At 38.2% G+C, this 23556-nt stretch overlaps 1 protein-coding gene across 15 annotated transcripts in view; it reads right to left on the reverse strand.

Annotated features, from left to right (window-relative positions):
• Nucleotides 1-23556, reverse strand: part of Setd5 (SET domain containing 5) — an 89823-nt gene that overhangs the window by 13858 nt on the left and 52409 nt on the right. For all 15 annotated transcript variants that reach the window (XM_028863895.2, XM_028863893.2, XM_037204280.1 and 12 more), the window contains 4 exons: nt 23055-23375; nt 22438-22680; nt 15801-15930; nt 4928-5175 (listed from right to left, as the gene is read on the reverse strand). In XM_028863895.2, the coding sequence (XP_028719728.1) occupies nt 4928-5175; nt 15801-15930; nt 22438-22680; nt 23055-23375 (942 nt within the window). The remainder of the gene's footprint in view (nt 1-4927; nt 5176-15800; nt 15931-22437; nt 22681-23054; nt 23376-23556) is intronic.

Below are 23556 nucleotides of genomic sequence, written 5' to 3' on the forward strand. Positions count from 1 at the left end.
ATGGTAGCTAGGACAAGGACTCAGGGTACCATGGCTAGGGTAAGGGGAGAGTTATCAACAACTGTGACCCAGAGAGCAGACATAGGCCATGCCATAAAAGGACATATGGAGCTGCTTCAGCAAAACAAGGTTTGGATAGTCAATGGTTTTCAGTGGAGAGGGTGCTGGGTGTTCAAGGCACAATAGAGCCCATGTAAGACAGAGTACAGATCTCAGAGCACACAAGAAGGGAAAGGGGGGCTAGAGAGATGGCTCAGAGGTTAAGAGCACTGACTGCTCTTCCAGAGGTCCTGAGTTCAATTCCAAGCAACCACATAGTGGCTCACAACCATCTGTAATGAGATCTGGTGCCCTCTTCTGACCTGCAGACATACATGCTGCATACAAAACAAATAAACGAATCTTTTTTTTAAAAAAAAAAAAAAAAAGGGAAAGGGGCCGGGCGGTGGTGGCGCACACCTTTAATTCCAGCAACTCGGGAGGCAGAGGAAGGTGGATCTCTGTGAGTTCGAGGCCAGCCTGGGCTACCAAGTGAGTTCCAGGAAAAAGTGCAAAGTTACACAGAGAAACCCTGTCTAGAAAAACCAAAAAAGGGAAAGGGAAGGCTAAGTGGGTAATTTTTTTCAAGTTGCTTTCATTCTTCCTCTAGATTCTTTCCTTTCCTGAAAAGCTCGTTCTCTTTGCCTGTGTACCTCATCCCCTCAGCACTAGGTATGTCCTGAATGTATGTCGCCTACTCCAAGTTTTCCCCTTTCCATTTGAAGCTGGTTTTACTTGTGATACCTTTTTGATATTTAAGACAAAAACAAAAACAGAACTCTGAGATTCTATTTGTATGCGTTTGCCTGCTTCCATGTCTGTGTATCACATGCACGCAGTCAGTACCTGAAAGGACCAGAAAAGGGCATTAGATTCCCAGAGACCAGTGTTAACAAACAGCTGTAGGGAGCCATATGGGTGTGTTGGGAAATCAAAATTGGGTCACGTGGAAGAAAAGTCAGAGCTCTTAACTACAGCTACTCTAGACTGTATTTTATTTTCCTTTTTAAAATTTTAACAGAAAAATTTTATTTCAACATTTTCTTCTTCCAAATAACAATTGTACATTAGAAGAACAATATAGAAATTTTGTATTGAGTCACCTTGCAGTGTATTATTTCCTTTTTAAACTAATGGTGTCTTCAAACTGCAAGGATTATAGATATATGGCCTAGGCCCAACTCTCTGTGTCATTGTTTTGATGAAAAAAAAACTTGCAAAAACCACCTTTCTGTACCCAAATGTAGCAAAGACCATTGCTGTTAGGATGACAAAGACTGGTAGGATGAAGTTGTTTTTGTAATGGTGAGAATGGTGACACTGCCTTATTTAAATAAGAGCTTTATAATCATGCACCTTTAGTTTTGCTATTTAACATATTTTCTTTTCTTCCTTGCTGTGGGATGGTCTTTCTGTACACTGTGAATGTGTTGCTACTAATGATTAATAAAGAAGCTGCTTTGACCTGCAAGACAGGTTGTACCATGTGAGAAATCCAAACAAAGATACAGGAAGAAAGGCAGGGTCAGGGGAGATGCTTCCAGCCATCACCCGAGAGGCAAGATGTAATGCAACACAGGTAAAGCCACGAGATATGTGGGCGATACATAGATGAATAGAAATGTGTCAATTTAAGATAAAAGAGCTAGTTAGCAATAAACCTGAGCCATAGACCAAACTGTTTACAATTAATATAAGCCTCTGTGTATTTATTTGGGACTGAATGGCTGCGGGACACAGAAAAACTTACGGTTACACTTCCTGATAATCTTTTGAAAAATTACTGCATTCTCCCATTTAAAAATTAAAGTAATTATTAACCCTATAAATCTACATATATATATATATATATGTATGTATGGGTATTAAACATGCATATATGTCTGTGCACCATGTGCCTGTGGAAGCATCAGATCCCTGGAACTGGAGTTAGATGGTTGTGAGCCACCATGTGGGTGCTGGTAATCAAGCCCAGTCCTTGGCAAGAGCACCAGGAACTCTGAATTGCTGAGCCATTTTCTAGACACTAAAATATTTTAGCTTATTTTAAAAAATTATGTGTGAATGTGTGGTGATATATTGTGTACCCTATAAAATCTGCCTGAAGACCACAGGATAAAGAACAAGCCACTAGATTAAACACAGAGCCAGGCAGTGGTGGCATACACCTTTAATCCTATCACTCGGGAGGCAGAGATCGTTTGGACCTCTGTGAGTTCAAAGCTACCTTGGACTACATGAGACTGACTTAGTCTAGGACAGAAACAGAGCCAGACAGTGGTGGCACACACCTTTATTCTCAGCACTAGGAAAGTTGAGACAGGAAATGGTAAGGGTGGACGAATAAAGGTATTATATAAGGTATGAAGGGACAAGAACTAAAGTTTTTTGGCTGAGGAAAGCTTTTCAGGCTGAGGAGTCTTAGAGGTAAAGGGTGGCTTGTTCTTTTGTCTCTCTGATCTTTCACCCCAATATCAGGCTCCGAGTTTTTTATTAAGACCATTTAGGAATTCATGTGTCTGTGCATGTTAGTGCAGATGCCTGAGGAAGACACAAGAGGGAACTCCATCCCTTGGAACTGAAGTTATAGGAGGTTGTAACCCTCCTGATTTGAGTGCTGGCAATGGAACAAGCTCTGAGCCATGTCTTTAAATCCCATGTTTTAATGTTTAAAATGTTGCATTTAAGCATGTATGTATGTATGTATGTATGTATGTATGTATGTACTTACGTACGTCTGTCTGTGTGGTGAAGTTAATCGAGGTTGAACTTGTGGAGTTGGTTTTCTACTTCTACCATGTGGGTTGCAGGGGTTGAACTCAGATGGTTAGGCATGGTGGCAAGTGCCTTTACTGCTGAACCAGCCTGCTTCCTGTTATTTTAACTGAATGCTTAAACTAATGTGGTTATATTTCATCTGTGCACCCCAATAAAGCTTATCTGAGGATCAGAGGTCAGAGCCAGTCACTATATTAAACATACAAGTCAGGCAATGGTAGCATACACCTTTAATCCTAGCATTTGGGAGGCATTGATTCACCTTGATCTCTGTGAGTTCAAGGCCACACTGGGAATAGAGCCAGGCGTGGTGGCACATGCCTTTATCCACTAGTTAACCATAGAGGTCTGGAGGTCTGTACAGACAGAAAGTAATAGAGCTGGGCGGAGAGAGAAGTAAGAGGGCAGGACACAGAAAAGGCATATAGACATGGGTGTATAGGAAGTAGCTCTCTGGAGGCTGAGGAGTTGGTAAGGTGAGGTTAGCTGTGGCTTGTCCTAGTCCTCTAATCTTTCAGTTTTCACCCCAATATTTGGCTCTGGGTTTTTTACTAATAAGACTGTTTAGCAATTCATCTTACAGACTAAGATTCACCAAAATCTATGTTCTCTCTCTCTTAAAATACCTTGCATCTACACAGCATTTTATAGTTACTAAATGCAGCAAGGGATAAGAAATGTGCTGGGTATAAACTTGCTTGTTTTGGAAGACTTCTAATTTCTGTGATTTCACATTAACAATGAAACTTGCCAGGATAAGGTGCAACTCTATTCCTGTAACTGATGGCATCCCAGGGACAATTTCTCCTTAGGATATCTTACCATAACATTCTAATTGCTAACTGCAACGAAAGCTTAACTGTTAAGCGGGCAAAGTTAGAGAGGTCTGAATTCTGTTTTAATATCTGATTAAAAAGAATGACACAGGAATATGGTAATTTCCCTAAGAAAATCAAATGTAACAGGATGACATTTTTCCAACCAGAAAGGTTGGTTGGCTCTACAGTAAATGAATGCTGGACTGAGTTAGAAATAGAGCACATTGTTCTGCTTTCAATTGCTAGCTCCTTTGCATTAGCCACAGAAGAACCCAGGCATTGTTAATCCTTAGATACTCATTAAAAGTTTCAACAAGAGTGAGACATTCAGTTTTATCAAGACAACATCCAGAGAAGTGAAAGTCAGACTTTTTAGTGGGTGGATCAATTTGTCCCCCACCCCAGAATATCTATTTAATTAAAGCAACATGCAAAAGATGAATTTTTAATACACATGGATTATATTCACATCTTCCACTTGAACTTGAATACTAAAGTGATTGAGTATAAATTTTAGGAACAGCTTAATACATATATTTCTAATGTAATCCAACCATTAGTAGACTAACACATAATAACAAGGAGGGAAAGTAACCTGGAATGGGAAAACCAAAACAGTAACAAAAACAACAACAAACATTCACCATAAGCCATACACCAATATTGCTAAGTCTCTGTCCCCTGAGGCCATAGTGGAGCTACCAAAGAACCTGGAAAAGACACTTTACACAGTTAGAAGCCTAACACACAGATGTGAGCACAGTGTAGTCTGAAAACCCAGGCTTGGGAAACTAATGGGTACCATAGGAACCTAGACACCTTTTTTGACCAACATATATACTAAAGATGAAGATTCTGCATGCTTACTACCTAAAATTAAGGAGACCGAAGGACTGAATGCCAAAAGACAAGTGAATGGGATCTTGGCAGCACTGTTCTTATTTTGGCAAGAACAGGGGCTGCCAAGACAAAAGGCTACCAGCCCACAATGACCCAAGGTTGCTGATTTTTTCTTTTTGGTTTTTTCAAGACAGGTTCTCTCTGTGTAGTTTTGGTGCCTGTCCTGGATCTCGCTCTGTAGACCAGGCTGGCCTTGAACTCACAGAGTTCCACCTGGCTCTGCCTCCCAAGTGCTGGGATTAAAGGCGTGCATGCGCCACCTGGTGCGATTTCTTAATAAGATGAAGATGGAAGACAGTTAAGAAACATCTGAAATGATGCTATATTTGAAATGAAGAGGTATAAATAATGATTTTCATATCAACCACTCCCAACCACCAAACCCCAATCACCTCAAACTGCAGAGGAGTGTTGGAGCGACTAGCAGTAGTAAGAGATGTGATGGGCGAGAACATGAGGCTGTATCCATTTCGACACTCCTCTTCTCCTGGGTGAGTCTGGCCAGGTGTGGACAGCTGGGGACTCTTTGAGCCTGAGCTGGAAGGGGGTGGTGTAACTGGAGACAGAGGCCGAAGCAACTTGGTGATATTCTGCTCCATCAGATAGCGAGACTTCCATTTCTTTAATGGGCTCAATAAGTCTGTGAAACACAAAGCGTGGATGAGAACTGAATCCTATCTTACTGTAAGGCTAGGTAGCAAAGGCACTGACCTCTAACCTGCAATGGGTCCTAACTCTTTTATGCTTTATCCCATTAAATTATCTCCTCTACTCAAACCCAATGCCTATACATACTTCTCATCACTACAATCAATGTAATTTCTGAAGCATTCCATGTCCCAGAGAAAACCCACACGAATCTGAACAATTTTAATGATCAATGCCAAGGTGATTACTTAAACCACTCTCTACTTCTCTACTACCACCTGCTAGGTTGTCATACCTATATTCATCTTTTCTTATTTATCTGTGTACCCTTTCAGGAGTTCTTCCAGCAAACACTCTTGAGTAGGAGACACATTAAGATCTTGGATCCTTTTCTAGCTCCTAGTGTTTTCAGCATTGATCTAGGAGCTAGAAATGGTTCCTATAAAAACTTCTTAACTATTAAAACAAAACAAAACAAAACCAACAACCAAGACTCCTTCTGTTTAGATTAACTGTATTCTTAGGTCCACTAAAAAAAGCAAGTTTCTATAACTAAGTATTTTAGTGACTGTGTTTTGTGTTTAATGTTTACTTGTTTTTATGAGAGCCTTCAGAATAAAATATATTTCAGAGGAAAAATATACTTTTATTCACTTATAGTTAAAAGATCATTTACTTAGTATGTACTTCATGCAAAGTTAGATGTGTAAGGGCCATTATATATTTATTCTGTTTTCAAAAAGCTTAGAGAAAACATGTAAATGTATTTACCTTAAGTTTCTAAGTATGATCAAGCTTGACTATAGCTCCACCACTTTTGAGGCAGACACAGGATTGCCATAAATTTTAGGCCAGCCTAGTCTACACAGCAAATTCTAAGGCAGCCTGGAATATATTATGAGACCCTGCCTTAAAAAAAAAAAAAAAATAGTAGGCTCAAGAAGTTACAAAGAAAGGGTTTTTGAGATGGTCTGACAAGTAAAGGTGCTTGGGGTTCAATCCTTAGAGCCCACATAAAAGGTGGAAGGAGAGAACTGACTCCCAAAATTTGTCTTCTGAACTCCACATGCATACCATGAGCCTCAGTTATGATGAAAATTAAAACAAACATACAAACACCCTTCAAAGTAGGTAAAGTCAAGAGATAGTGTAACAGACTATAGTCCCAGCTACTCAGGTGGCTGAGGTAGAAGAACTGCTTGAGCCCCAGAGCTGAAGGATAGCCTAGGCCTGAACAACACTATGGATTCCATTTCCCAGAAAACAAAAGACCACCACTATTTAAGTGTTTCTTGTATACCACACACTAGATGGTGTGCTTGATATGAAAAGTTAAGATGTCTATAAATCCTAGCATTACTGTTATTAACATCACCCTGTATTGAATGAAGGTGAAGACTCTGATGTACAGAGAGAGCACCTGGTCCATGTTTCCCTACCCTATATGGTACGGAAGATCAAATTTGGGTCCTTGTATACCCTAGACAGGAATTTTTGCCAAACAGAGCTTCCATCTCTAGCCATCCTGTCTACAGTCTAAATAAAAGCATTCTAAACGGTAGCTTCATGGCTTGGTGGAAACTGTGACAATCATAACTTTGCATTGAAGGCAAAGTTTGGATCATGATCAGAGATGTGCTTAGGAAGATTATTCTGGTGACAATGGTATGGAACTAGAACTGTGAAACCACTGGAGTTAACAGAGTAGCCAATACAAAGAGGTATGAGGCACTGATTATGTTTAAATGACATTTTAATTTTCTGTTTCTCAGGCTTTTCATTTCCTTACAATGAAAGAGTACTTTTCCAATCGGTCTATATAGCATGTGCTGTTCTTATCCTTTTAAACATGCTTAGGTACAAAAAACCAAATAAACATGTAATTCAAGATTAATCTGCACCATAACTTATAAACACTTCTAAAGACTTCAAACCCAATCTCTATTAACTCTGTACTGAGAGTTCAACAATGCAACCACTAAAGACATTTTGTGGTAAAGATCACTATAGGAAAATTGGTGGTGGTGGTGGGGGGGGACAGACACGGCTATACAAATGAGTAAATGTGGTGTCTTCTTAATGATATTCACTGAATACTTAGGATGCTATACTCAACATACAGACTCTATGACTTCTGGAACTCATAGGTCAGTAGTCTTTGCCATCTGTTTTCATATTTCTTTTTGTACACAAGTGTCAAATTTTATGTTTATTGCATACACACACACTTTTAAAAACCTTGACTCGATACTTCCTAAGATTATGCAAACAAACATTCAGGCATTTAAACCCACAAATTTTTCTGATACTGAATAAAATTTTCTAAGTCTTGTTCTTTGGGGTTAGTGTGGGGTTTTTGAAATAGGGTCTTACTTTGAACTGACCTTGAACTGGCCATGTAGTACAGGCTGGCTTCAAATAAGTATCCTTCTCCTGTCTTCAAAAGCTGGGAATATAGGAATGTGCTACCATGTCTGACTTATGAATATCTTTTAAAATTAAAAATGGGGATTGCCAAAATTTAGCCTGTGCTAAGTATCTTCCTTTATTGTGATTATAAGTATACTCTTAATGATGAAAAATGTTCTCTACTTATTTCTGTACTTCTTATTTGTTAGGACAAATATAGGGCTTCTGTTGTCTTTTTTTTTTTTTTTAAAGGATGACTGTGGGGCTGCGAGATATGGAAGCTTGAGAATATGAGTTTGAATCCCCAATACTAATATGAAAAGCCAGATACAGTTGCACTCTTGCCTGTAACCTCAGTGCCCGAGGTGGAAGTTTATCAGGCTACTGGGACTTGCTGGCCACCAGCCTAGCTGCAGGTTCAGTGAGACAATGTTTCAAAGGAACAGTGTGAAGAGCTAGAGCAGAACACCTGACTGCCTTCTCTGATCTTTATGCATGAACATCCACATATGCTTACTATCTTTGTATTTATGTTTGTGTAAATTATCTGCCCATGCTCAGCTTACATTGTATCAGTATGTGAGTCTTTCTGTTTTATTTGGGTTTTTTCTTTTTTTTTTTGCAGAGCTGAGGACCGAACCCAGGGCCTTGCTCTTGCTAGGCAAGCGCTCTACCACTGAGCTAAATCCCCAACGCCTGAGTCTTTCTGTTTTATAAGAGTTCTATAAATAGAGATGCCGACTGTCAAAAATGTTACAAATACACTTTTTCATTTTGTTTTTAAGATGTATTTACTGGGGCTGGAGAGATGATAGTGGTTAAGAGCACGGGCTACTCTTACAGAGGAACCAGGTTTTCTTGTCAGTACCTACATGGCACTCATAGCCATCTGTAACTCCAGTTTCAGGGGATCTAATGTCCATTTCTGAACTCCATGGACACCAAGCACACATGTGGTCTATATACATGAAACGCATAGGCAAACCACTCATATACAAAAAAAAAAAAAAAAAAAAAAAAAAAAAAAATCTAAAAAAGTCGTGTTGTCCCCCACCCCCACCCCGGTTTCTCTGTACAGCTTTGCGCCTTTCCTGGAACTCACTCTGTAGCCCAGGCTGGCTTCGAACTCACAGAGATCCATGTGCCTCTGCCTCCCGAGTGCTGGGATTAAAGGTGTGTACCACCACCACCTGGCTCTAAAAAAGTTTTTGTCTTTGTTACAATGCTTTTATTACTTAATATTAGCTAGTATCTGTCATTTATCTTTTGCCTGTTACAATTATGTCTTTGTAATTCTATCCCTAAACTAAAAAAATGCCACTTATTGGCCTATTATCTTTAGGTTTAATTATTAATTCCTATTTGGTTTTTAAAAAACTTCATGTGCATGTGTAAATGTATATGGATGCATGCATGCTATGCTGTGCATGTGGAAGTCAAAGGACAACTTGGGGAGTTGATTCTCTTCTTCACCATGTGGGTCTCAGATATTGAGCCCAAGTTGTCAGGCTTGGCAGCATGCCTCCTGCCCACTTTTTTGGGGAAGGTCTCACAATATATAGCCCAGCAGTCTATAACTGAATGTTTATGTGAGTGTTTGAGAGCAGGTCTCTCACTGTGGCCCAGCATGTAGTCCAGGCCACAGTCTCCAAAGTGTGCAGTCCCATTCTATCTTGTTTTGAGGGTTCAACTGTGGGACATCCACACATGCTGGGTAAGCACTCTACCATTTAGCTCTATCCCTGCTCTAATTCATACTTAAGAGAAAAAAAAAGTGCACATTTGTACTACACATTGTGGAGGTCAGAGGTGACTTTTGGGAGTTTGCTCTCTCCTTTGACCTTGTTGAAGCAGGACCTCTATACCACAGAATGGAGGCTCTTCTGGCCTGTCCCACAACGTCATCTCACCAAAATAGTGCTAGGACTACAGTAGCACCCCACGCATCCTGCTTTTTATGTGGTTCTGGAATCTGAATTCAGGTTTTCAGGATTGTGCAGCAGCTTGACATCCTAAATTATGCTTAAACTCTTAAGGAAGAAGTACTTAAAATGAAGTTTAAGGAGTCGATTCCTACACCACCTTTCTTAGAGGCAAATGCCTACTACTACCATTTTTTCTTCTTTGCACATCTTCTGTAATTGAAAGACAACTATAATCTTCCTTCACTGAATTAAAAAAAAAGTTATTTCCATTAGACTATTATTTATTACACATACTTTTGGTCCTTGACTATTTCTGGCAAGTACTTTACTGCTAAGCTACAATGTTCTCCTAGCTTATTTCTATAGGGTTTTAAATATACTGGTCTTGTTTCTGGAAGTTATTCTATTTCCTATACAATATGAAATTTATATTAACATACATTTCTCCCCTTCCCCCCTTTTTTTGAGACAGGGCCTTACAATGTTGTCTAGGTTGGTCTCAAACTTAGGGTTTTACTTTCTCAACCTCTCCAGTGCTGGGATTCTAGGCACCACATCTAGCAATACTGATATTTTTGGAAATACCAACATAATATTGGCAATAAATGGTAATAATCAGGCAACCATGTGCATATTATAATAAAAAAAACCTCCCAACTCAGTATTTTGTTTGGTGATACAATCATCAGCTGTAATTTGGGGGCACACCCTCACTACTGACAGTTCATGATCCTTTTTAGCTACTCAAGCTTCGATTTCCTCCTCCTCAAGAGACTTGATTTCCAGTGTTCTCTATTTTTATTTTGCTATTCTAAGACAGAGTTTCTTAGTGTAGCCCTGGCTGTCCTGGAACTCGCTCTGTAGACCAGGCTGGCCTCAAACTCAGAGATCCACTTGACTCTACCTCCCGAGTGCTGGAATTAAATGTGTGCACGACCAGCGCCTACTTTTTATTACTATTGTGAATAGAACATACTTCTCCATTTGTTCATCTTCATGTTTTAAAATGTTTACATACTGGTTTTGAATTTAGCCACTCAATAAATGGCTACTAGTTTTCCAGCTAATTTTCTTGGCTTTCTAGGTATATAACTCTATTACTGGCATATGATAACACTCATCCCCCCTTTCCTTTTTTTTGTTTTTTTCCGAGACAGGATTTCTGTGTGTAGCTTTGCGCCTTTTTCCTGGAACTCACTTGGTAGCCCAGGCTGGCCTCAAACTCACAGAGATCTGCCTGGCTCTGCCTCCCGAGTGCTAGGGATTAAAGGCGTGCACCACCACCACCACCACCACCACCACCACCACCACCACCACCCAGCATTCATCCTTCTTTACTAGTACTTACATCTCCTTTCCCTTTGAAAGAAGAAAATATGCTTATAGCTAAAAAATTCTAAAATATGTTATAATAAAAATAAAACAGCGGAGTTACATAGTAATTCATATTTTTAGGGGTTTGTAGTATGTGTGGCACATGTATGCAAATCCATGTGTGGGTGGGTCTGTACACCTGCATGTAGAAGCCAGAGGACAATAGATGTCTTACCCAACTGCCTCTACCTTACTTATCCCTGAGATAGCCTCTCACTGGACTTGAACCTCACTGTTTTGGCTAGGCTAGCTAGCCAGCAAGCTCAGAAATCTGCCTGTTTCTGCCTTTCAATGTGGTAACTGTAGGAATATTCATCCATGTCTGGCTTTTTTACATGGGTGCTAGGAATGAATTTCAAACTTAGGCTCTTATACTTACATAGAAAGTATTCTGCAAGAGATCTAAAGGATGATGTATATGACCAGTTCTCTTAGGAATATGAAGTTGGCTTGATGTTTGTTTTTTAAACTTTGAAATGGAGAAAGCAATGTAACACAGTCACTCAGGAATTTGACAATATCATGTTTATGATTGTTTAATAAATTTATCCAAAAACATCTGTCAGCTATATTTATTATGGAAACTAAACTTTAAGATGAACTATCAAGCTGGGCATGGTGGTAGAACCATCTCCCTAGTTTTAACAGTTCACCTCGCCTATCCCTCCGAGTCAGGGTTTCTCTGTGTAGTCCTGGTTGTTCTGGAACTTGATCTGTAGACCAGGCTGGCCTCCAACCCCAGAGATCTGCCTGCCTCTGCCCTGAGTGCTATGATTAAAAGCATATACCACCAGGCCCATGAGTGGTTGTGTTACATTGCTTTCTCCATTTCAAATGTTAAAAAACAAATATCAAGCCAACTTTATATTCCAAGAGAACTGGTCATATATATCACCCTTTAAATCTCTTGCAGATTCAAGGAGGTAAGCAAATCTAATTCACAAGCGATGCTATGCTTTCTCCTGGTCTTAGATCAATTTGATAAGCCAACCAAGGATAAACTGTTCAAAAAATTGTGATACCAGAGATCAAACCAAAGGCTTTTCTCATGCTAGGCAAGTACTACCATTAGGCAATAACCTCAAACCAAGAATAAAAATAAGGAGGGGGGTGGAGGGAGGAACTGTGGCTCGTATGTAAAATGGATAAAAAAAATTAAAAGGGACAATGAGATGGCTCAGAAAGTGAAGGCTTGCTGTCATGGCTGATTGCTTGAGTTCAATCCTTAAGACCTACAAGGTAGAAGGAAAGAACTGACTCAAGATATCCTCTGAAACTGCAAATGCACATGCGCACCCAAGTACATGCGTACACACACACAATTTTCTTTAAAATGTCAATGATAGCACACATTATTTCATCATAATCATGTAGGTGAACACAGATCAAATGACAAATTCTACTTTTTCAACAGTTGGGAGTTAGGGCTTTAAAAAATTTTTGTCCATGTAATTATGCAACTATTAGCAATTATGAATAATTTTGTACATAAATATTTGGTGTCTACATCTTTATATAGAACCTAGAACAACCAGTGAGTTTAAAATTATAAATATTTTTCAAGCATATGATGATTCTCAACATACTGTTTATTTATTTTTTTCTTTGAGGGGGGCATTGTTTGTTTTTTTTTGAGACAGTGTTTCTCTGTGTGGCCCTGGCTGTTCTGGAATTCCCTCTGTAGACCAGGCTGGCCTCAAACTCAGAGATCTGCCTGCACCCCCCCCCCTCCCCCCCCGCAAGTACTGGGATTAAAGATATGGGCAACCACTACCTGGCTCTTTACAGACTGTTAGTTGAATTATTGTTCTATCATTTTTACTGAAAATCTTTCTATTACTATATTAACTCAAAGACAGTATGACCACAGAAACAAGAATTAATACTATTTGAATTGTATTGGGTGTGGTGGTACATACCTCTACCCGCACTTAGGAGACTAAGGCACGAAGATGGCAAACTTAAGGCTGGCCAGGATTTCATAATGAGACCTTGTCTCAAAAAATAAACCCAAATAAATCAAAACCAACTAACCAAAACACAAAGAACCCAAACATAGTAAGAGAAAATATTGAATGCACTAGAATTTGCACTGGCAAAGAATCTAATCATTTTACAATCTCGAGTGTTGAAAATTCCAGAGCAATTTACCATGTCTCTATTTCACAGCCTAATCTAAATGTTCTGTTCTATATTCTCATTTGCTCTTGCACGTGTGCTATGATAATTCAGCCATTAGTATCACAGGGAAGCTAATTATGTATTTTTAGCAAAGTACTTTATTACTACGTTTCCAAGTTTTATTTGAAAAATTTTAGGCAAACTTAGAATCAAATTTTTAAATGACGGTTCTTTGGAATCTATTGGTGTAGAAAGAATATGGATGGTAGTATTTATTCTTTCCATTAGTGAATACTGAATTTACTTTATGCTCAAACTTAAAAAGCATTTCTCAATAGTGGTTTTGCATTACATATCTAAGTATGGCCATTCCCAGGTTGAAATTTCTTAGCTTTGTTAAGTTTGAGGATGAAAAACCTGTCTTCATTAATTTTCTTAGTATTTAAGTGGTATTAACTCTACTTCTAACCAAGGATTTTACTCAACTGTTATTAGTTCTGAACTTTTCATTTATTATGAAGGTATTATTCCTAGGGACATATAAATGTTATTTACAAATGAACATCATCACATCTTTTCCCTGCATCAATGGCAATACCTCTTATTTTTATACAGTTTTAGGTTTTAGCATCCTTTGACTTTTCCTTTTGATAGCCTTACTATATAGACCAGGTTGAAATAAAAAATAAGATTTTCTCACCAGTCTTTATTACTGGGATTACACATTACATCTAGGTGCAACCATACCTAGAATTTATCATTTGTAATCTAGGTAGTTCATACCTGACAACAGAGAGTGTTCTGTGTAAAATGACAGCAGCAATTTCTATTATGGGTCTGATGCTGAACCAAGCACTTTATATATAATATTATTCAGTTTCCTATTAGCCTTATAAAGCAAGCATTGCTAGTATCACTTTACAAATGATGGTCAGAGAAATTTAGTAATTACGCAATTTAAGGATAGAGAACTGGTCCTTAAACAAAGATACTTGATTTTTTTCTACTGTATCAACTTTCCTATCTTCATCAACTTTCCTCAGTATTCTTGTAAACAAAACTTTTTGAAACACAACAAAATAATTCCTCATGATTCACACCACTTTTTAGCGATGACTACTGATTTATGTAATGCTTTTCTTCTGTTTATATTGATCCTTAAGGGCAAGGCGTGTTCTGAGAATGTTTCTCATTGCTTGCTAGAGTGGAGGGTAGAAATGTAATGAAGGTTGGTGACTAATAGTGCTAATTCCATTCCACTGAGGACACGTAGTAACAAAGACAATTTCTCTCTAAGTATGTGAAAGCCAGGAAATAAACTGCTCTATAGTCTCTGTTTTCCAAGATTAACTATATACCTACACAACATATCCACCAGATAGAGGAGGTCACATATTCAGCTACTCTAACTATCTTCTAAAAGATGCCTAAAAGTTGACAAAATTGAGGGAGTTCTGCCTCAAAAATTTGTTAAATCAAACCTGAATCTGTCTCAGTCAATGAACAAATTAAAATCTAAATGAAAGTAGAATTTTAATATAAAGTAATTACTAGTAATATTCTTTTAATTAAATTCAACTTCATAATAATCACTCAGCAATTCTACAAATAATGGTTCAAAAAAAGCAACCCAAAAAACAGAAAACAAAACACCCCCAAACAATACAAAAGTCCAAAGTATTATGTTAGCTGTAACCTTAACATGAGTTTTAGTAACTGATTTGTTTTGTAATAATTTCTGTTGAGACAGGGTCTTGCTATGTACCCCAGCCTTGAACTTGTAGCAATCCTATTGTCTTATTTTGCCTCCCAAGTGGTGGGTGTTATCACCATACCTGGCTATGGTAGGTTTTGATTATATAATATTCAGAAAACTGATTTACAGGTAAGCTTATGGAAATCACTGAGAATGGTTTACTTTATTTATTTCTTTGTCCGAGTCAGGGACTGAAACAAAAGCTTAAAAAAAAAAAAAAAGTACATGTTCTACCACTGAGTCACACCCAAGGATCTCCTAATTATGCTGATACTGCATAATTTTCACAAAAAGGAGAGTTTGATTAAAAAAAAAAAACTTGGCAAAATGTGAAGAGTGTCACAAGGATGGTGGTATGGTACATATCTGAATTTGAGTACTGGGGAGAATGAGTGTGATACCAGCCTAGATTAAACACAGAAACCCTGTGTAATAAGTACACAAACAAAAAGGGTATCAATGCACCAATGCGTTCACAGTTAGAAGCCTACAATAAAACACTGTGAAAGACAATGGATCTGATCATTTTTTTTCCATAGCCATTTGGCTCATGAGGATTTAAAGCCATGTCATCTCAAGAATTTTATAGTTCTTGGGGGCAAGTCCTTAAAAAAAAAAATCAGTAACTATTCCTCATAATTTCATTTTTTCCTGCCCCTTTAGCTAGATCCCACCCAACAAGCCATTTAACATTTCCATTTTTTCCTAAACATTAGTGTTCCACCACTTTCTACTACCTCCCCTTATAAAATACAAATAAAGATTTCCTAAACTTACTACTTTAAACGTATCTAACCTTTTTTATAACCATTTCTGCTGTTATCTGTATACTGTCTAGTTCCTTCTTTGTCGTCCTGGGAAAACTGATCCCTGACTCGAGATCTTTCTCTTCCTCTGTAAAGACAGATGTAAAGTAACTATTTAGAGAACACACTATTTCTTTTTATATCAGAGTACCAACACTGAAATTTTTACTGTGAACCTCAAATGATGACTGCTCATGTCAAATTTAGAAAAAGACCAGATACATACCTGCATTGTCTTTACAGATACTAGAAGAATTACTATTCTCATTACTTTGGTATAGGTGCTGTGTTCTAGTCTCTTGGGGCACAGATGATGTCTGAGTCATCCCTTCTTCCAAGGCTTGCTTTATCCAGCGCTACAATGGGGGGAAAATCCAGAGAATTTTCAAAAACCATTTAAAACTATTTAGGACATCTATTTCAGTGCTCTAATGAGATCACTACATACCAACAGGTGATAAATGCAATACAAATACATTCACAGGGCTTCATAGTCAAGTGGTTTTGGACAGGGCCCTGCCCGTGCAACCAAGGCTGGCTTTTGCTGTTCTTTCCTTTCTCTTTAATGAAGATTATTTTTGAAATAGTCTCATGCAGCCTAGACTGGCCTTGCTGTGTAGCTAAAGGTGACCTTAAACTTATGATCCTCTGCTCTACCCTCTAAGCTAGAATTACAGGATTTTACCACTATACCAAGTTTTTGTGGTGCTAGGGTCTGAGCCAAGGGAGGCACTCTACCTACGTTCTCAGCCCTCACAGTCAAATCAGTTTTTTCTATTACACAAAACTGAAACAGTCTGAATTATATAACGGGATCCTAACAACCAACAAAAAATAGAAAGTACCCAACTTTTCACATTGCATAGGGTAGCATTATTGTTTAAAGATAGGCTTACACTTTAAAAAATATACTCTCTAAGTGATAATGTGCATATGAACTTCTTCCCTGTCAAGTAGTTTGGGTAAGTTATACTTGAGCAATGATAATCACTGGGGAAGAAAAGAAAAAAGAAAGGAAAGATTCTGTGGAAAGTTTGTAAAGAACACTCCAGTTACTTCTTTTTCCTTTAGGAGCTAATATGCAATCTGAATGGATGAGAAAAACTAAAGTCAGAAGAAAACTTGCAAAAAATTACAAGGTAAGACTATGTATCCTACGGAAAAGGAATTTTATTATCTGTAATTTTGTTTTCTTAAGTTACACAGCTATAAGTTGCTCACCATTCTGTGGTTCTCCTATCCTGACAGAAGACAGATCTAATTACAATAAGCATCAATTTCAGCCAGACTATCTCCGAATGCAAAAAGATAAACTACTATAATTTTACACATTTAGAGAACATATACCACAGGTAAATAAATATTCTCTTTAAGACGGCAGTTCTAGAAAATTTGTGGTTGCTGGAATCTTAGACCTTGAGACAAACCCAGGAAATTTTACTATGAAAAATCCTCTATCATGTAAATATCTTTGTTTACCAAATTGAAGAAAAAAAGTAAACAGAGATGAGTGAATGGGTATAGGGGGAAAAAAAGGATATCCAGAGTCACTTGAATCACATTAATATTACAGGACATGACAAGGTATGTGAAAAGCCAAAAACAAGAGTGACATGCTCTCTCACACAGAGTATCAACAGGCTATCAGAAGCACAGTTCTTCTCTCACACAGAGTACCAACACACACAGGCTATCAGAAGCACAGCTCCTTAGAATGTAGAGGAGGCCTCTGAGGTCATCTTGGTCTAAAGTTCTTTTTCATAGCTGGGTGAAAACTATCCTGGGAGTACAAGTGGAAAATCCTTTGTTATAAATATATGTTTTTATTTACATTATATGCAAGTTATTTCAAATTTATTTTTCTGTTCAAAGCAGAAGAACTCAAATTTGAGATTTTGATACTCCACCGCCCAAAAATTAAAGAAAAAAAAGGTTATTAAAATATTTTCAATATCTGGAAGCCATCTAAGAGTTTGCATTCTAGATCTTAAAGACTACAAAAAAGGGAGCATAAAACTAGATGGGACATAGAGAAGTAAGATGTTGCTAGGCTTGCCTTCAAAGCTAAACACAACCATTACCATTATAAAAAAGGAATATGACCATTTCTTTGTGCTGAACAAGTTAACACCCCATAGATAAGAGATTACTTTTAAATTCTTGTTCTTCTCACCTATGCAAATTCTATTTAGAATAAGTGAAATCTGAAAAAAATTCTATTTTTATAAACTATACTGAAAAGTTTTTTAGGAGGCCTAAAGATGTGTGAGGTGTGCGTGTTTGAAAAGGAGAAAGAACACTGAACTAAGTCACGGAATGTAAAGACCTTGGTTGAAACCTGCTCTGCCAATTACTAGAGATGCCTTACTTTGGGCAAATTTCAGAATCTACTACTGGTTCTGAGACAAAACTACTAGGCTTATGAACTGTAGCCAATAATCTCAATTCCATAGGGTTATTATACTGGTGAAATGAGATCAAATATGCAAACAAACCTAGTAGCATAGCACTGGAAATATGCCCAATTTTCAAATTCTTTTCTCAATGGGATTCAAGTGACTGGATCTTCTTCTTCTTCAATACACTCATTCACTTATCCCTGCTTGCCTCCCAATTTCAACAATATGTTTATGTTTAAAGGAACAGATTAACAACCCTTCAGGGGTATACAATAAAACAAAACATAGTTTCAAAAGAGTCCAGGAGACCAAATATCCTTTACATACGCCAGGATGACTTTATGCAGAACAAAGAAGGGCACTTACTCAAGGCTTATATGTTAATAAGAAACAAAAGAATAAAAGACATTAATTTGTGTATTTTTTTGGGGGAACTGGACTCAACTGAATTTAGACACTCCCAGGATATTAATAAATGTTCTTACAAATGAATAATCTGAGTACAAACATACATACAGACACAAACTTGTCTTAAACTGCGTTTAACTTAGGAAGTCTATTGACTTTAATGATAAATGAAACAGCGGGTCTATGACTAAGAATATATATTGTTCTATGTGTTGGAAATGGCTTGGTGGTTCAGAGTACATACTGGTCTTGCAGAGATGACCTGGGTTTGGTTCCCAACACCCATACAGAGATGCTTACAACCACCTGTAACTCCAATTCAGGGTGATCTGATACCTTCTGACCTCCAAATGTACCAGGTGTGCATGCAGTGCGCTTACATATATGTAGGGAAAACACTCACACATAACAAAAAGCAGACTTAGATTTCTAGCTAAATAAAAACAGTTTAGTTAACTCTGCCCAGAAAAAATTGTATGTTGTATACAATCTAGATTATTTTCAAAAATATTAAAGCAGTGATTTAAATTGAATTCCCATGTGTATTTTAGGAAGAAAGGAGGGTAAGATAGTCTTATGATTCTTCTGCTTCCACTCTCCCAAGTGCTATGATGATACATCTGTGCTACCATCACTCCCAGTTTATGAGATGGACTCCCACCTTTGAGAATGCTATGCAAACACTCTTCAAGAGCCACATCAGTCGCCACTAACCAATAATTTTAAGATTCAGTTTTAATGAAGCAGCCTTGCTATGATAATCTCTTTCTAAAACAGTGATATGGGGCTGGGGATACAACTTGGTGGTAAAGTGCTTATCTACCATGTAGAAGAAGAACCATGGTTAGATACCTAGCCCTGCTTTAAAAAAAAAGTGCGTGTATGTGTATGGGGGCAACTAAGGATGAGGATGGTCAGAGAGTCTTGGAGAATATATAGAGTTTGGTTAAATTAAATTTCTTTCAATCTGTTGCCAATGGAGATACTACAGATATCAATGTTAAACCAAGCTAGGTTCATGCCTTTAATTCCAGCACTCAAGATGCAGGCAGATCTCCATGAGTTCGAGGTTAGTATGTTCTACATAGAATTGCAGGCCAGCCAGAATTATTTTGAGACTGTCTTTAAAGGCAAGTAAGTAAATAAATAAACTAAATTTGAAACAAAGCCAGATAAAAGGAGCTCAAAAATTGCTGGCGAGAAGGCTCAGTGGGTAAAAATGTTAGCTGTAAATGCCTGATGACATGAATTTGATATGAAGGTGGGAGAGTTGTCCTGTGACTTCCCCATGAGAACCACCTCCCCACACACATGGTAATAAAACAACAAAAACAGGAGCTCAAACAAATGGATTTTCTACTAAATGTAAGTCATAGTTTTAAACTTTTGTTTGCTTGTTTGCCTGGGTATCTTCTTGTTGGGAAAGCAAGATAGGAACAAAAAGATTACAATTCTGCATCATAATTACCAAGAAGACATTTCAAAAGTTAGTCTACATTATTTACAACAATCTTTACATTAATCTCTACTAATTTATCATCAATCTTCCTTAATAAAAAACAAAAAAAAACCTAGATTAACTTTATTTTCTATGTGAGTGTTTTCCCTGAATGTACATGTGTGTGGGATGCATGCAGGTCAGAAGAGGGCATCAAATCTCCTGGAATTGGGGTTACAGATAGCTGTGAACCACCATGTGGGTGCTCGGAATTGAACCTGAGTCTTCTGCAAGAGCAATAAGTGCTCTTAACTGGTGAAACATCTCTCCAAAGCCCCCATCAACTCTTCTTAAACACCAGAATAGATTTTACTACCTGGCTTGATGAAAATGCTTTTAAGACTATCTACAGCCTAATTTTTTTTTTTTTGTTTTAAAGTTGATTTTCTTAGCATATACTATGTACAGTAATGGTTCTCATTAGTTTCCCATATACAACCATACTGTATTTGATCATGCCCTTTCCATTCTTTTTCTTATTCCCCTCCCACTCTCGCTGATCTTCCTTTTTTGTAACCAACCTGACTTCTACTTTCTTATTAATTTATTTTTAAACTTAGTAAACAGTTTCAAATTAGGGTTGTTTACAGGAACTTCTTGCCAGTGCCTATTACCACCAAAGAAAATGCACCCCCAGCCACTAACTGAGTATACACCTTAGGGAGAGATGGGATCTCTCTTTTCTAATTCTCAATACTCTTCATAAAAGCTGTTATGATTTTGCTGTTCCTTTAAAAAAAAAAAAAAAAGTTAAGCAGGGTGGTTGAGACAGAGAAACCCTGTCTTGAAAAACCAAAAAGTAAAAAATTAAAAAAACAGCCGGGCGGTGGTGGCGCACGCCTTTAATCCCAGCACTTGGGAGGCAGAGGCAGGCAGATCTCTGAGTTCAAGGCCAGCCTGGATTACAGAGGGAGTTCCAGGAAAGGCACAAAGCTACACAGAGAAACCCTGTCTCGAAAAAACAAACAAACAAACAAACAAACAAACAACATTATTACTGTGTGTATGGGTGTGGATTTCACGTCTATGTGGATGTTGGAGGGCAAGGTGTGGAATAGGTTTTCTCCTATAGGGTTCTGGGGATGGAATTCAGGTTTACTAGGCTTGTGTGACAAGTGTTTGCCCACTTAGCCATCATATCACCTTCCTGCTATTACTCTGAATGAAGAGGTGAGCAATGTAGGCAAACTAGGTCTCAGTTTTGCCATTCTACACTTAGTCTATCACTTACTATAGCCAGTAAATCATGTTTTCTTTTTTGTCCCTGGTGTTTTGTTTTTGAGAGGCGATTTTGCTATGTAGCCCAAGCTTTTCAAAAACTATTGCCATTTATGACACTAAGTTGTAAAATCCCTTTGGCAAGGATCTCGTGGTCAAAGTTCTCGGAATTTCTTCTATGTGAAAGTTTTTCCACACAAACCAAGTGCCTGCATTCCTTAGGTAGGATAGACCATTAAAGCTTCTGTAGCGCATGCTACTGAATCAGCAGCACTGCCCTTCCTTTATGCAGACGCCCGCTGCACTCCTCCCTTCCATAGCCTATGCTATTCTGATTGATTCTTCAGATTCCCACCCCCAAGAAATAATTCATGTTCTTGGGGAAAGAGAAAATCTTTGCGTTTAGAGGAACTAGGGAAGACCTGCCTGGAGTTGGAGACTTCATCACATCAAATAAGCTACAAGCAGCATCCTCATGTATGTGGTGCCAGTGGAGGAGGGCAATGACAGACACTGAGGGAGGCAGCCTGAATCCAGATCTGAGGATTAGAGAAAAGGGGGTTCCAGGGAACAGAACTCTATCTAGAGAAGAGTATGTCCTGTTTCTGAAAAGCACTATAGGTTTGAAGAACAATCTATTCCCAAATTATGTTTGTAAAATATGTACAACTTGTGGAAATTAATAAAGTGTGTTCTCAAAACAACAACCAAATACTACTAGTACTAGACTCAACTAGAGAGTCACGTACGGCAGAGAGTCTTTTTACAGCATATTCCATATTCTCTAGGGAACAAGAAGTCTAACCCATTGTTACCTAATCAAGTAACAGGAATTATTGCAATTAGATAAATTTTCCTCTAAACTCCTTCAAGAAGTAACAGTGATAGATTACTTAGTTACAACCACAATCTTGTCCATTTTTATGGGTACATCAGTGCTCTAAGGGTTTGGGGCCCAGTATAACACATCAATAATCACAAATGACCATGCTAACCAGTACCATAAAACCATTTACAAAATACATCCATTCCATCAATTGCCTTGTGCTTTCACTCAGTAACCTGAAAAGCTTCCAGGTAAGACAATTCTGAATAGCCACATATTTGAGCACTAAAAATGAAGCACACATTCCACTTGATCAGTGTGGCTCCTGATGCGTCAATGTTCATGTTTAACAACTAATACCATGTAAACTCACACAGTTATCTAGAGATTCATGAGCATCTAGACAATTATGCCAAATATGCTACAACTATATGCATACTGTACTACTAAAACACCTTTTCATTCACAGAAAGGTGGGCATGCGCACACACATGCACACAACGCATACACATACCTTTTTACAGGAGCTGAATGTGCCATCAGGCAGAAGCGGCCTTCGACGCCTCTCAGGCATAAAGGGTGAGCCAAAGCGAATGTAGTGTTTGGGGGTGGTACAAATTAACGGGGAATGAATAAGACCCGGTAGCATGTTCAGAGTTGTTGCCAATACAGTTGGGTCAGTGGTGATACGTAAAGGACACTCAACAGGACACTCTTGCTTCTCAGCTTTGTCATTCAACCATTCTGTAACTAGATACTAAGGTTAAAAGAAAAAATCATTAGTTAACACTGCATATGTAACAGCCATCTGAAACAGTAGTGTAGTTCACAAAGACAAACCTCATCTAAAAACTAGAATAGATGCAGCAACCATCACGAGGATGTAGGGTATCTTTCCTTTACCCTCCCTGTGCTTACAAAGAAAAAACACTTTCAGTTATCAGTGATTTAATTTCTGTCTAAAATCAAGTGAACAAAAAGTAAGTGGGATGGTTTCAGCTTTCAGCATAAACAACTTTTATCTAGAACATTCAATCTAGTAATTCTAAGATTATTTCTTTTCTGGGGACTATAAACCCTCTTGTTTTACTAAGACACTCCTTGCCAGACTAGATTTATGTTGTCACTTACCTTTTTGGTTTTGGGGTATTTAGATGCAGCACGGATGACATGCGATCCAGTAGCTGATACCACAGTTGGGTCAGACCCTGTCAACTGTCTGTTCTCTCCTGAACTGTCTATATTTCCAGCTTCAGGAGGAGTTACTAAGTTGTTACTTCCTCCTTCATCCAAGGCAGCTTGAGAAAGCTCTGCCTGTTGTGCATTGGCCTGCTTCTGGCGTTTTAGTCTTTGGGCTGAACTGGTCCGGTACCGAGAAATCCGACTCTTGGGTCGGGGTCTAGAAGGCTTAGCTGGAGGTGGCTTGGGGACTGGTTTCTCTGCAGCTACATCCTGTAACAACATCAGGGCCAAAGTTTACTAGAAATTTCTCTTCTCTTTTGTAGATACAATCTCCCAGGCTGGCCTCTAGCTTATATCCTCTTGCCTTAGATTCCTGGGTGCTGGGATTAGAAAAGCCACCTCTCACCCAGCATCAGAAATTTTATACCTGTTTCTTGCTTAATCTATTTAA

This window comes from Peromyscus leucopus, chromosome 3 (genome assembly GCF_004664715.2).
Source record: "Peromyscus leucopus breed LL Stock chromosome 3, UCI_PerLeu_2.1, whole genome shotgun sequence".
In the NCBI taxonomy this organism is placed as follows: domain Eukaryota; kingdom Metazoa; phylum Chordata; class Mammalia; order Rodentia; family Cricetidae; genus Peromyscus; species Peromyscus leucopus.